Source organism: Eutrigla gurnardus (assembly GCF_963514095.1).
Source record: "Eutrigla gurnardus genome assembly, chromosome: 12".
Lineage (NCBI taxonomy): Eukaryota > Metazoa > Chordata > Actinopteri > Perciformes > Triglidae > Eutrigla > Eutrigla gurnardus.
In genome coordinates this window covers 14,603,396-14,618,069 of record NC_139926.1, presented here as the reverse complement: position 1 = coordinate 14,618,069, position 14,674 = coordinate 14,603,396, and the positions used below count along the sequence as shown (strand labels likewise).

General features: G+C 40.9%; 1 protein-coding gene across 3 annotated transcripts in view; it reads right to left on the bottom strand.

Annotated features, from left to right (window-relative positions):
* The window catches only part of map2 (microtubule-associated protein 2), a 44,129-nt gene that overhangs the window by 17,705 nt on the left and 11,750 nt on the right, over positions 1–14,674 (bottom strand). For all 3 annotated transcript variants that reach the window (XM_084022051.1, XM_084022052.1, XM_084022053.1), the window contains exons 3-6: positions 7,527–7,616; positions 6,366–6,440; positions 3,418–3,633; positions 1,202–1,498 (exon numbers count right to left, since the gene is read on the bottom strand). In XM_084022051.1, the coding sequence (XP_083878177.1) occupies positions 1,202–1,498; positions 3,418–3,633; positions 6,366–6,440; positions 7,527–7,616 (678 nt within the window). The remainder of the gene's footprint in view (positions 1–1,201; positions 1,499–3,417; positions 3,634–6,365; positions 6,441–7,526; positions 7,617–14,674) is intronic.

Genomic DNA, 14,674 nt, shown 5'->3' with positions numbered 1-14,674 from the left:
GCATGGTATGTGACGGAACCGGCATGAAGAAACTGTGATGCTGATTTATGGGGAACAAAGCAATAACAGATGGAGTGGATATCCATGCGAATCTTCAAAACATCAGATAATAGAAGCATTTCTGTCATTCTTTGTAATTACAGTGGAGACTGCTTATTTTGATCACGGTGACAGTCATCAACCACTTATAAGGATCCAAAAGCTTGGGACAGAATCATTCCGTATGCAAGTGCTGTTTGAATAATTTGCTTATTGTTATTAAGTAATTCCCTTGAGGTGTTAATTGTGCAACATATGAAGACATTTAACTACGGCCATTTTTATTTCCCTATCATTTTTTATTTTCCCTTTATTATTATATATTTATAATATACAATTACATTAATTTGTAATCAATATGAGAACAAAAAAATCAATTTGATCAGGACAGAAATGATCACTCTTAGAGTTTTCCACTGTAAAATAAATGTTATGAGAATTTCACCAGTTTATATCACTAACATCAAATCAAATCAAATTCATTATGGCACTTAAAATAATGACTTTCCTGTCAATATATAATCCCAAAAATATTGAGCCAAAAACAGAAGAACCTTGCTGGTGAATGACAGAAAAATGCAATAAAATGGAAAAAAGCAAACATACAAAAAGTTTTTCGTATGTTTGCAATTTTGCTGATACGATAATGCATTTTGATGAGGCAGCTCAATCACACTGAACATGAGACAGCCAACACAAAATCCCCTGTAAATGATGTACGTAGAATCATGATGACAACAATATGAGTGACCCAAGTGGAGTAAGTATGATTCATGGTTACAAAAAGAGCACTGCACTGGCACACCAGCACCAAGCCACGTGTAAACACAACGAGAAACCTGTAAGCTTATAGCTGGTGAAAAAAGCACTGTTATGTTCACTTCGTCGTACCAATATGAAAGCGGCCGGTCCCAAAAAAACCACAGCAAGAAAAAGAAAATACAAGTGCAAAGATAGCACGCGATAAATCGGGTTAAGTTAAAAGAATGTGACTCTTTTCACCAACAAGCCTGTGTTGCCTTGCAGCCACAGCAGAGCGCAGGGAGGATTACTTGCCATTCCACCTGAACTATATAATGCTTATGTGCATGTGGGTTCCTTTTGACATCAGGTGTTCTTATACAGTTACATGCAGGCAGGGAGAGCAGAGGGCAGGACACACCTGTCTCAGGGCTCTCCCCGCCCTCTGCTTCCTCCTCCTCTCTGTCCACAGAGCTTTCGGCAGCAGAACTAGCTGCCTCGCCTGGCTCCAGGTCTAGATCCTGGGCCTCGTTTATGGCCTCTGCCTGCTCTAAGGGCTCAGCATGGAGGCTGTCCAGCTCAGGCTCTTCCCCGCTCCACTGCTGCTCATCAAGAGCTGCCTCGGAGTCTGCTGCCTCTGCACTCTCCTCCTCCTCCTCCTCCTCCTCCTCTTCCACCTCCTCCTCGTATTCAGCTGTAAGAGCCTCCATGGTCTCTTCTTCTCAAAAACAGGGTGAGAGGGGGACACATTAAGACTACAGGCAACACAGACTTGGGTTATGTGAGAACAAAACTTATGATGGGATACTTTCAGCTCGAGGAAAGATGACCTTAAATATATGTCTGTTTACACATATAGATACATTACACATATAGTAGAGTATAGTAGAGAATAGAGTGTTGTGTGTGGGTGTTTTTTTCATTCTATTTGTATGCTTTTCTACTTTGGGTGCAAAGTGTACCCAGAATGCAAGGAAACTACAGTATAATGATAAATTAGTGAGGCATTCATTTATCAATTTCTCTTTCCTTCTCAATATTTACTCTGTAGTTAGAATCAGTTTAAATGAACATTCCCACGTCTCTCTTTCTCTTGCACACACCATGTCTTCAACCCAGATTGAACCCGCCATCGTAGACAACTGAGGTTGTTGGAAAGTTGTAACACTACGTTATTGTAGAAGCACTTCTCATCAGAGCACTTCGGGAGTGACCTTGAAGAGCTGCAGTCCATTACAGTAAAGAGCAGAGTGCCTCCGATTCTAGACGTTGCACAGGCTGGACTTTTTACTGTGGAACTGTCAAAGTGGGGGACATTTTCAGTTCTCGCGATTTTGAGTTGTGGGGAAGTAGGTGGCGTTAATAATCAAAATGCACTATTTATACAGTTTCAGGGTCAATGACATACTCTTTGCATAGTTTCTCTGTGGTGTGCTTATTGGATGAATACCAGTGTTCCCCTTAGGTAGACTCGCTTGGCTGAGTGATATGGGTCCCAGTGGGTCATACCAGAAGCAAATGCCAGGTGTGAGTTTTCATTAAGACAAAATTATGACTTCTGTATTGACTGCATGGCAAATTAATCAGAGGACACAAGGCCAAATTACCGTATGGCCAGTTATGCCTGTTTCTAATCAGTAGACTACCAACAACATTAACTTCACTTGTTCAACTGTCTTTCAATAACTTTCTTTTCCGATCACATTAATGTTAGTGTTAGTTTAACTGCTGCTCTGGTGAGATCTATTAGAAGAGTAAAGTTTTATCATGGTATGCGATGGGAGCTGACAAAGCTAAATGATGTTGTTGTCCATTGTTGAAGCTGCACAGCTGAAGGATTTATTTTGTTAGATGGATTAGGTAAAAGGCTTTGTTGTTCATTTGAACAGTCTAAGTGTAATTACACTTAGGTCCTAGGTTCCCTTTAAAACGTCTCTATCTTGTGTTTCTAAAGACAATAAACGTGGAATGTTATATGCAGATGTAAGTGTTTGTGAGTATGGAGCAGAAAGTCTTCCTGGTTGTCACAGAAAGTATGTGAGTATAGCTAAGGATGTGTGTAGGGGTGGGGGTTTGACATGGTATAGCATAATTAAAGTATTGATTGGTCATCTTGAGGAATTAACCAAAACACAACCCTGGTAGATGATTGGTGCTGAGGAATTTGTGTTTGGAGGTCATCAAGCATTCTCTGTTTCTTAAATATATTCATGAAAGCTTCAGTGTCCATGTGGTCTTACTGATGAGAGCTGCTGTGTATTCTTTCCATTAAATGAATCCTACTTTAGGGACATCACTGCTGTGTGTTGAACTACAGTATGGCGATCACAGGTAGCAATGGCTTTTGGGTGAAATAAATGAAGGAGAAAAAAAAATATGACTGTTAAACAAATATGAGCTTGCTCTGATTTTGAGTGAACAAACATCACAAGGACACACAAACACACACAGGGACAGACGGATAGACGAACAGACGGATGGACGGACGGAGAGACGGAAGGACGGGAGGGATGGAGGGAGTAGATCAAATCACAGAAGGAGAGGAAATTGGTGATAAAAAGAGAAAGGAGAGAAACAGAGTGTGAGAGAGGGGAATGGAGAGGGGGGGATGGCAAAGAGGAACCATGCGTGGTTCACCTTCAATCTGTCTAAAGGCCACGGCCTGCCCTGTGGGGCGAGAACCCGAGTGCGTCCACTCTGGGCTGAACAATGGGTGCTCATAGTACTCCTCGTCAGAGTGGTAGGGGTCGTCCTCGGGCACGGAAACTGAGATGGAGGGGGCGAGGAACTTGCACCTCTCCCGAGAATTTTGGAAGCGGCGGAGAGGGCCCGCCTCCTCCTCATCCCCTACATCTACAAACAAGACAGACACAAGGAGAAGAACTGCAGGGAAATTTGGACACACAGAAAAAAAAAAGAAAGAGAGTGAAGAGGAAGAAAAAGACAGGGGAAAAAAAGGAAAATGAAGATGTAAATGATAAAAAAAGAAATTGTCAAAGAATGTCCATCTTCAATGTGATTTAACAAATTATTGAGTCTTCCAATCTAGTTTTGCCATGAAAACAAATTATTATTATTATTATTAGGATGTCAGTGAACAGAGGTTTTCAAATGTCGGTGAAAGGAACTAACTGTGAAGAACATAAAAGTAAAACTTAAATCAGTAGTCCAACTGGGGGCAGCTATGGTTATGCAATTTTTTAGGCAATTATAATGATTGCCATGTACTTTACTAGAATAATTCCTCAAGTTACTTCTTAAGATGGACATTTTTTTGCAGAGAAAAGGGAGATAATGCTTGAGGCAAAACAAATGTAGACAAAAAAAATAAATTAAATGGGCAACAAAAATAGAGAGTCACTAGAGAGGGGAATGCAAGGAGAAGACAAAGTTGTATGGAGAGCGGAGAAAACATAACACACAGGACATTGACAAGGAGACAGTGACAAGCAAATCAAAGATGACAAAGCGTTGGGGGGGGGGGGGCAGCCATACTCTGGGACAAACAAAATTAGTACATTGCATTGTTTGAGTAAGATAACAATACAAACCAGTTCACGTATGAATGATTAAACCAAAATAAAAGTACACAGAAATAGTCATAATACACAGTAGTGTGTGTGTTTTGCTGCTGCCAATACAGGAACAAACCTCCGTACCGATAGGAAGCTCAAAGACACCTAAACCTTATTTTACAACAAAGGGAAAACTCTTCTTATGGTTATAAAACTAATATTTAAAAGAACACCATCTTTCAGGTGATGAGATGACTGAGCCTTTAAGTATCTACTTGTTTTGTACCGTGACCGCTAATACAACAACACCCAGAATAACTCAACCTTCCAACTCTACCTGGTCAAGAACACACAACACTGTCACCTTTAGGAAAGTCACACCTGAAATCAGTCTTAGTTACGTACTATTCTGCGCTTCAAAGCCTAACTGCAGTAACTACGTGGAGGCTAAAACTGAGAAAAACTGCTTTTTATGTTTTGTTAAACGGCCAACCAAATGGGTTATAGGCAGGTAAGTGATATTATTTCAACATGTATTGATGATGTAATATTTATGCTCAAAAATCATCACGATTTATTTGGCCTTTGACCCCCAAAATGTAGTTACTGCACTCTGGTTTGTAATAGTAATGCAAAAGAGTGCAGTAACTACAATGATTTTGTCTTCTTTCAGCTTTAATGTTTTGTTTTCAGTGAATAAAAGTAAAACATTGATTGTGTATTGAAAGTGTATTTAAAAGGGTTTAACAACTCTATTCAAAGATTTGTGTATTTAGACTTGATATTATAACTTTATCTTACATTTTAGTCTTAATATAATTTTATCTCACTTTTTAGTTACGGTAAGTTAGTTGAGTTAAATCAATTTTGACCAAAAATGTAGTTACTGCAGTTAGGCTTTAGGACAGTATTGAACACACAAGGCACAAGGTTACCACAACTGACCATCTCTATGTGGTGCATGGCTGACCCCCTACAGACTTCTCATTACATTCCAAACAGACTGCAGATTGAGAAGATATCAAGACACAGGCAGCACGTAGCAGACTGGAGTTTAGTTACAACGCACAACCATTATACAACCAGCTGGCAGCTGCACAAAAAAAAAGAAAATCACTGAATTGCTTAAACTATCATTTGGAAGTGAAGTGAACCAAACTGTATCACAATAGTAATGGGCAAAATTAAAATACTCGTAAATGTAAAGCATAAAAAACATTTTCAGTCTTTGAGAAGAATTGCTTTTAGAATCTCGTAAAGACTAGCTGACTGACACGCAGACACACACACACACACACACACACACACACACACACACACACACACACACACACACACACACACACACACAGCTTACTAGGTTTCAGTCTTAGCATTAAGCTTGAAGGCAGCTCTTATAAGTCATGTAAACAGAGCTAAAACTCTGATCCATATCCATAGCCACATACAAAAACAAAAACCACACGTACAAAAAAGACTTACAGAAGACAATCACAAGGAAACACAACACCATGATTAGACATGCAAATCGAAACACATAATTCAACCAAAAGGACAAACACGAAGTTAGGTGGTCACCTAAATTGGCGGCCATATTAGTGTGTGGGCAGACGAGGTGTGGATGTTAGAAAAGGAAATGGAAGAAGAGGATGATGATAATACAGTGCCTTTGTTGTAACAAGGTGGTCGTGCATGTCGGCGCTCCTTTCTGATAAATAAATGGATAAATGGTGATGAGAACGAAGATACTAATTGTATCTTTTCCAGGTGTACGATGAGGAGGAAGCAGGGTTTAAAAAGAAATGGATGTCTGAGAAATGGATAACATGTTCCTGCTTTTAGCAACTCTGGTATGTACAGGTGTTCTGAACGGGCACCAACGTGTGGTTTTGTCCCCTGTAGGTGGGGCCTGTCCTGAGAGGGGGAGGGGATTAAAGTTGCCCCAGTGCCAACCATCAGTGTTCCAATGTGGTGGCGATCACAAAAGTCCAGGGTGTCAGTTGGGGAAAAGAAGGAAACCACAATCTCATCCATGAGACGTAAAACACACTCATCGGTTTCTTGGCCTACCTTGTTCCAGAGGACCAAAGTGCTCGGCGGCAGGTGAGGGGGGAGGAGACGGAGGCAAATTTGTGGTGTCTTCAACTGCAAAAGGAGATCGTTGAAGAATCAGTAGTCATATAAATCACATATTATAAAGGACTTGAGCATCTGTGGCCGATCCCTTCTATAAGAGCTACACAGGTAAGGCCGGACCGACACAGAAGAAACAGTATCAGCACCAAAAGCTAAACATGAATGGACAACTCAGCCTCTGCAACCCCATGATGGTGGCTCAGCCGGCAATAAATCAAACTGTGAACACTGTTGGCCTCCCGATGATCACTTTAAAAGAATTTAAGCAAGATATCATCTTTTTTTTTTTTACCTTAAGTAGCCTTAAGCCACATGCCTCCAGCCGAGTTGAGAAGTGGTCTGCAGAGGTTCAGACTTTTTTTTATTATTATTTTGGAACATTAATTCTTCAGCCCAGTCAGGCAAAGCTGACTTAAGGGAATGTATCAGCCTTCATGCATATCCTTCAACCACACAACTACAGTTTACTCACAGTAGTACTCCACAGCACCTATAAACATACTTTGATTTCTGAAATCAGTTGGGTTTACCTTTATATTTTCAATTTGTAGGTGTACTTTTGTTAAATAATAATGAATCCTGCCTCATCTTTTTTTCACTTCCACCCAAAACAGCCAAGCCGAGTCTGCTTTTGGTGAAGTGAGCAAATACAGCAAAGTTTAAAGTTAGCTCTGGTGGACAACTGCCACATTTACAAACCCTTCAATTTGCAAAGTATCTTTTATGCACTATTTGAACTATTTTCAAGTTGAAAATGTCCTGCTATATTGCTGCTGCACTGCTCACCTGGACACCCTCTAAAACTCTCTAAAACCACAGTTGTAGGTGTTGAGTTTGGGGAATATTATCATCTCTCTCCATTGTCTTCTGTGCTGCACGGGGAATGGTTGTTAAGTGGTTTGACTAGCATCTCATCTTAGCTTTCAGGGTGTGACATTTAAAAAACAAAATAAATGGGTGCTGTGAATCAGTGACTGGCGACCTATCTGGTATGTACCCTGTCTAATTGCATGCTGGGATAGGCTTTACCACAATGTGACCACTGGGCGCAAGCAATTTAGTGTATGTGTGTGTGTGTGTGTGTGTGTGGCTTACCTGATGGCAGCCTTTGAGTCTCCTGCTCTCCCTTCAGTACCGCCACGGCCTCTGCCGTCACTTCCTGCACGATCCGTGCGGACACTTGCTCTGAGAACGAACACACACACGCATAGACACAGAGGGTCAATCACCTGTAATATATATCGAAGAAGTGACGGAATTTGGAAAGTTTAAGGAATTAATCTGGTTTGAATCCTGGCTGAAAAAAAAAGATGCAGCAAATCCAACGCTGCTGTGAGAGAATATGAAACAGAGTGTTTTCTGAACCGAAGCGAAGGTTGAAAAGGGTAGAGGGGTCCGTATGCTCCCAGGGGAAAATCTGTGTTTTGTGATATTGGGTTGTATGAATACAATGTACTTGATTTGATGTTAAACTTCCAGACCTGTGATGTGTGAAGGAGCTGACATTGTTAACGTAACTGCAAGGGTTGTTGGTGAATGTTGTGAGTGTCGCTATGGCGACCGAGAGTCCCTAAACAAGTGCACACTAAAAATGAAAAACCTGGATTATTTAGTTACAGTCGAACAAAAGTTAGACACTTTAATGCAAACATAAAATCTAATGCTGAATCCAACCCTATCAGCATTTTCTTACAGACAGAAAATGCATGGACATACAGAGGGTACAACCTCGGAAACCATTAGCTATCAGCCACCGACGGATAAGATGCTGGGAGCAAGGGACTACATTCTTGGTGTATCCAGCAGATATCCAGCCCAAGACTTCATTTGCCATGCTCTGCTCATTGTTTACAGTCCGATTAGCAACTTGAGATGCCGGACTGGAGTTGGATTACGAGTCCAGATGGATTGTTTCACAAGTAGCCAGTTTACAAGCTAATTTAATACCAAAAAATTAAATAATCACCAGACGAAAGCAAGTTCTGAGATTACATTCATGTCAATGCATTCCGTCTCTCTTATTCTCCACATTGAATGTTTAGCTAAGCTAAGCTATGCTCGAACACTAATCGGACTACAAACGGAAACCAGAACGCTTCTGATGTCAGAATCTTGTCCTGCTGTCCTGATTGTGGACATGAATGCAGAATCTGTTGATAGAGTTTACAGAGGGATGACATGCAACAAAGTGCTCCGGGCTGAAACAAATCACGGAAGTTGGTGTGACATAAATTGTTTGATGCTGGTGAATATGTTGAGTGACTGTGAGAGAGACTGCAGACACAATTCCACTTCTATCTCTCTCTCTCTTTAATCTATTCAAGGTGACACTGAAATGCAATTTCAGCTTGCAGATAGAAAATTCAATACGGAATTCAGCCTTTTTGCAAGAAAATGTAAGTAAAATGAGACTCTCTTCATTACAGTATTAGAGTCAACATTTAGAAAACAAGCTGTCAACACTGTCTGGCTGTCTGATTCGTGGGCAGTGGGAGCTAAATGAGGACAGTAAGTAAAGGCTCAAGCTGATACCAAAAGACAATTCACTAAAAGGGTCTACAAGCTTACATCTGTCTGTCTGTCTCTATCACTTGAAATATTGCATGGAGGGGGGCATTGTAGAGTTCTCCTCAAACCAACCCTCATTTGCATATTAACAGTGTTTATGTGGGATTGGGTGGCAGAGCGATGCTTTTACTGCTGCTGTTTCAGGACCTTATTCTATCCGACACCGCCCACACACGACGGAAACAAGCTGGCAGGCATACATACATGCAATCACACACACACACACACACACACACACACACACTCTTCTTCCGGGAACACTTAACACAGCCTACTCACAGACTCTAAGCAGCCATTTCCCATTTTCTATAGCAAAGTGTAGTGCCACCTATTGATTGCTTCCAGGCAAAAACCTTTTTTCTTCTTATCAACTTCAAAAGCAATTAATGTTTGACATCAAACTTATAATAATTATGTGAATAGTTCCATGTTTCTGAGTGACACAAGACTTCCAAATTGAGTGCCTGAAGACTTTACAAAATGTGAATACAGTATTACTTGACAGAATCCTAAACCCTGGGAATGACTTGCTTTTTTAAAAACTCTGTGTAATGTTGATGGTCGTGGAATGGTGTCCATGGCAATCTCAAAATTTCTCAAAGCAATAAGTTAACACCCTAAGCAAAATGATGCAGTTGAAATCAAGACATTGCTGACCAGCCGCAGGTCGAGGATTATAGGTGGTGAACAAGGAAAGGTTCTAGGGAACTCTTATGTAACCAAAGACAACGTGCTCAGTGGTGGAGTGGAAATGGATCAGGAGGAATGAGCCCAAGAAAAAAAATGTGGCTATACTGACTCAAACAGATTGAACAGTAACATTATTTTAATTAGTGGCAATTTGGTACATTTATATCTATGTATTTATTACTGTAACAATACATAGAAAATATTCAAGTAAAAAAAAAAAAAAAATTGTATTTAGATTAGCAATGAAATGCAAAAAAACAAAAAAACAATCCTAACTGGACACCTGCCTTGTTATTCTAAAGACGTATGCCTCGGGAAGATAAAACCAAAATGCAGTCTCTCTTCAAAAGGAACACTGAGGGCACTTAGTTCAGCGAGGCATCATGGATTATAAGTCTTTTATACAATTCCACAGAAATGCACAGTCACAAATAAATCACTGTTAAAAATGACCTTGTCACCTCCACAAAGCTCGCTGGCAGCTGTGACAACTAGCCTGGTCTGGTTGTCTCAGCATTTCTCTGATGTCAAACGACATAGCAACCTGCCTTTCATTGGCTTTGACAGGAGACTAGCCCACATGCACCAATAGCCTCTTTAATATACAGAAAGGTTGCGTCACATCGCCGTATCTACATCCATAATAAACGGTAAAAGCGTGCACGCACACACACATTCCCTCCCGATGAATTAAAAGCATGTGTTACCTGTGTGACAGGCAGACTGAAGCCGAGAACGCTCCCTCTCTGAGAAAAGACTTCGACTGGAAGCCCCGAGTCAACTCGACACACAGCCAGCCAGCCAGCAGACACACGCACACACAAGCACACGCACGTACGCAAGCACACGCACACACACACGCACACACACACACCACTGACTGAGAGGGCAAGGAGAGAGCAGGACAGCCGTTTGGTATAATACCAGTCGGCACCAAAACTGTGTAAAGCAAGTGGTTGCCATAGCAACAGACCGGCGGGCAACTGATTTGGGTCCCAATGTAATTCAGGAGGCAGCAACATGCCGTTGCCATTTCTGCCTCTCTTTCTGCAGCCTCCAGTATCGAACATTTTGGCATGGTTGATCTTCCAAGGCAGTATTTTCATAACATGACTTAAATCAGTGTGAATCTAATCAAACCCAGTTTTTTTTTGCCAACTGAAACAGAAACATGAGTTCTTCAACATTTTGCATTGCTTTTTATTTTTCTAACACAATTCCATTAAACCACAGACTGAGTGAAAACCAACAATGTGATCAGTGAAAACACAGCAAATTGAAAAGAGAGGAAAAATGAAGGTATGTAAGTGAAAAGATTGTTTTCTTGTCATGATGACTAATAATTATTATGGTACAGTGCTATCAAAATTTTTCATGGCTATTATTCCATTGATGTTGCATCCGTCTTCCTTTGCGATGCTCAGATTAGTTCATTCTTCTGCAGTGACAGACAGTATATGCCTGTGACAATCTTCAATCATACCGCCAGCACTCACTGTACCAAGGTCAGACATCTGGTTATGAGATAGTGTTCATGCACATTCCACCTCCAGCAGTGTTCTCTTTCTACTTCTGTCTTCTCTGTTGTTTCTTGGAGGAAGAATCCAACCTACGTTGCTTCTATTTTGCTTTTGTTTTTTTTGTGTGTAGCATCTCCCTCTTCAAATTTGGCGTCTTAGAATTGAGGTTTCCACATATTACATTTTATAAGATGCTCTGAGGCAAAGTTGTAGATCAGACATCCTCAAAATTTTGATTTGTCCCGTTTTGTTTGAGTCCATACTTCACCCCAGAGCTCCTCTCTGCTGCAGCCAAACACACCGATTGAAGCTGATGAGATGGATGGACATTAACAACAGAACATTTTGTCCAGGCTTCTTGACACTATGCCCAGTTACTTGCATCAGCTCGACGACATAGACATCGTCATTTTGTTTTCTCCTCACACAGTTTTTTCCTGTCTCCCTCTGTCCATCTCGTTCTCTTGACCACTTCCAGTATGGCTTCATTGGCTTTTTCAACTTTGTCTCAAAGGAAAGTCAAGAGGGCAATTTCACACTTCAACAGTTCTTGTTGTGTCTGAAGAGCTTTTCCCGGGGAGAAAAAGTTCACTCTAGTGCCAGCATCAGCCCTTATGTCACCGAATCTGCCCCACTTACTCTTGCCCTGCTGTGCTCTGGAGCAATGGTAATGTATGGTGACAGGATGCTTTGTAGACAGCTTTTTTCATGCAGAAAATTAGAAAACACTGATTATTACAGATTTATGTCTTTAAACGCTGAAGGACAGGGGGATTTTGTCTTCATGGGTAAGGCCACTTTCATTCGGAAATCATTCACTTCATCCATATTATACTGCAGAGCGTCGCTATTAGCCATTCTTGTAGAATGATGTTGCATTTACTTCGACTAACAGTGGAGACATTTGTTGGTAATCTTCTCTCTTGATGTTGACTGGATCGCTTGATCATGATCTGTGATGAATGGCACGTTTGATGCAGGCTGGTAAAAAAAAATTCTATGAACGAGCTTGAGACAAATGATGTAAAACAAATCAGTTGCAATTGCTGATGAGGACCAAGAGATGGGGGAGAATGCACAATTCTAAATGCTGGGCTAATGCCTTAGCTTCCCCCTTCTTAGAGGAAAAAAAGTACTGTTTTCTTGTTGATATCCATTTCAAGCTATTACTTTGAAGTTGAACAAGGCTGTTTACACCTCTCATATCTTTGATATACGCTAATAATGACCCAGAGGAGCATGTGAGGCTTTGGTAGTTGCTAATTATGTCAAAGTGGTGGCTAAGACGTAGCCTCTCATTTGTATTGGAGAGCAATGCATTGAAGCAATGTCACAAGAGCTCTGGACATAAAAAAGTGTGTCATGTTTAAAAAGGGGTGGTGCAGATACATGGCAGAAAAAAAAACAGTCTTGAACTTGCATGATGAGAAATATTGTCCATCAACTTTTATGACATTTGAGCACCAAGCATCAATGATCCATCTCCAATTAAAACAAAAGCAAAAACCTTATAAAATGTAATATGTGCAACCCTCAATTCTAAGACACCAAATTTGAGGATTTAGCTAAATTCCACAGAGCTGCTGGTCACAGTAGTTTATTACTACATATGTGTTTTGTAAGTGTACTTGAGTGAATATAAAAAATATAAAGTAATAATAATAAAGGTACAGTTCTGTTCGGCTTCACAACAGAGCCTGTGCAAGAAATTACATTTACAGGCAAGACAAAAGTGACTACCCACACTTAATGCAACACACAATAATAAGTAGAAAGGTAAATGTGTTACTGTTGTGGTAAGGGTTTTATATTATATATATTCATTATGTAATTTCTTGTCAATGTCAGCCTGATCTGAATGTTGTCTTGAATCAAGTATCATTATGTGATGATAATATAATCCTTTATAATGAAATTTTCCCAGGAGGGGAGTCAGATCACCATGACTCTTCTCCTCAAACACTTGATGAATGATACCAACAGCAGGATATTAAACAGGCAAAGACAATGAGCAGAGACACTCAAATATACTTCTATCAGCCTTCAAAACTTGTGTCCATTTAGCCCTAAAAGTAGGGAGATGGGAGGTTAATTGGGCTCTTGTCATTGCATGCTACAGTAAATGGTCTCGTCTGAGGTAAGCTACAGGCGAAAAGGACAAAAGCCCAGGCAACGTAAATTGTAGGGGAGCTGTTTCCATGGTTACACCATTGGTACGTTATTGTTCTTGTCTCCAGGGCGGGAGTGAGGGTGTGGCGGTGGTGTGGGGCCCTTATTAACAGTATGTGACTCTATTGAATACTTAGAGTGCTGGATACCCACGCACAAGAAGACAGGACACAGACAAACACACGCACACACACACACACACACACACATCATCATCACATCACTAAGCACACAGACTCACGTACACACTGTACACTGTCAAAGGGCATAGACAAAGCTTACACGTGCACTCGCACTCTTTAACAGACTAAAAACACACACACAAACAAACCCTTCAATGTATGGAATGTGTACCCACGCACACAAGCCCAATCACACACACTTCAGTACAAAACAAATGCAAACACACTCTTGTATGGACCTTCCTCTTAACAAACTGTGACTATGCCGCTTTCCTGTGTCATTATTGTGCCAGTACAAAAAAAAAAAAATGAATTGGCAAGTGTATTTGCTTCCAAACCGGGAGTTGTGCTTGCATCTTGATTATAACAAAATTGAATTTTTGAGGTATGTACCAACGATGAAATCAAAGCCGAAATGAGAAAATAATGTACTGTTGCTTCTTGTTTTTTTTAAGTTCCATTCAAACTACTTCAGAGTGGTTCTATGGAAGCTCTATATGGAGCCCTGGAGAGGCCATCCGGGAAAATATATATATTGAGGCCACATTTTACTACATTGAGCGCACGATATACAATTCGTTCCCACATTTTAGTTAACTTGTTGCCACGTTTTAATTAATTTTCGGCCACGAGATAAGTTAGGGCGCACGATTGACCCCCCTCCCCTCTCCCCCGCCGACTTGCACTCACACTGCTCCAAGCCCCCTGATATCGAGCTGATTTATGACTGAAAATACTGTTGATGACTGTGTAAGACACAGCAGGATTTTGAGTCAGGTTTGGTCCTCAGTCTCGTGGTCTGAGCAGAGAAGGAACCGGACCGGTACTTTTATAATAAAAATGCCGTTCTGCACTCTGTCCAAAGTTGGCTCGCACTCATATGCTCTGATTCAGGCCGAGTGTTGACTAGAAATAAGTGCAGATGTGACTTGTCAGTAACGTTTCAGTCATGTTCTCTGTGTTGTTCGCTATTGTGATGACTTTGAGACGGTGCTTCTGGAAAACAAACTCAAGCCATGCGTGTGTCTATAACAACGTGGTGACGTATGTACAAGAGGCAATCGGGCCGAGAGCAATGTGAGTGCAAGCCGCCGGGGGAAAGGGGAGGCGGGGG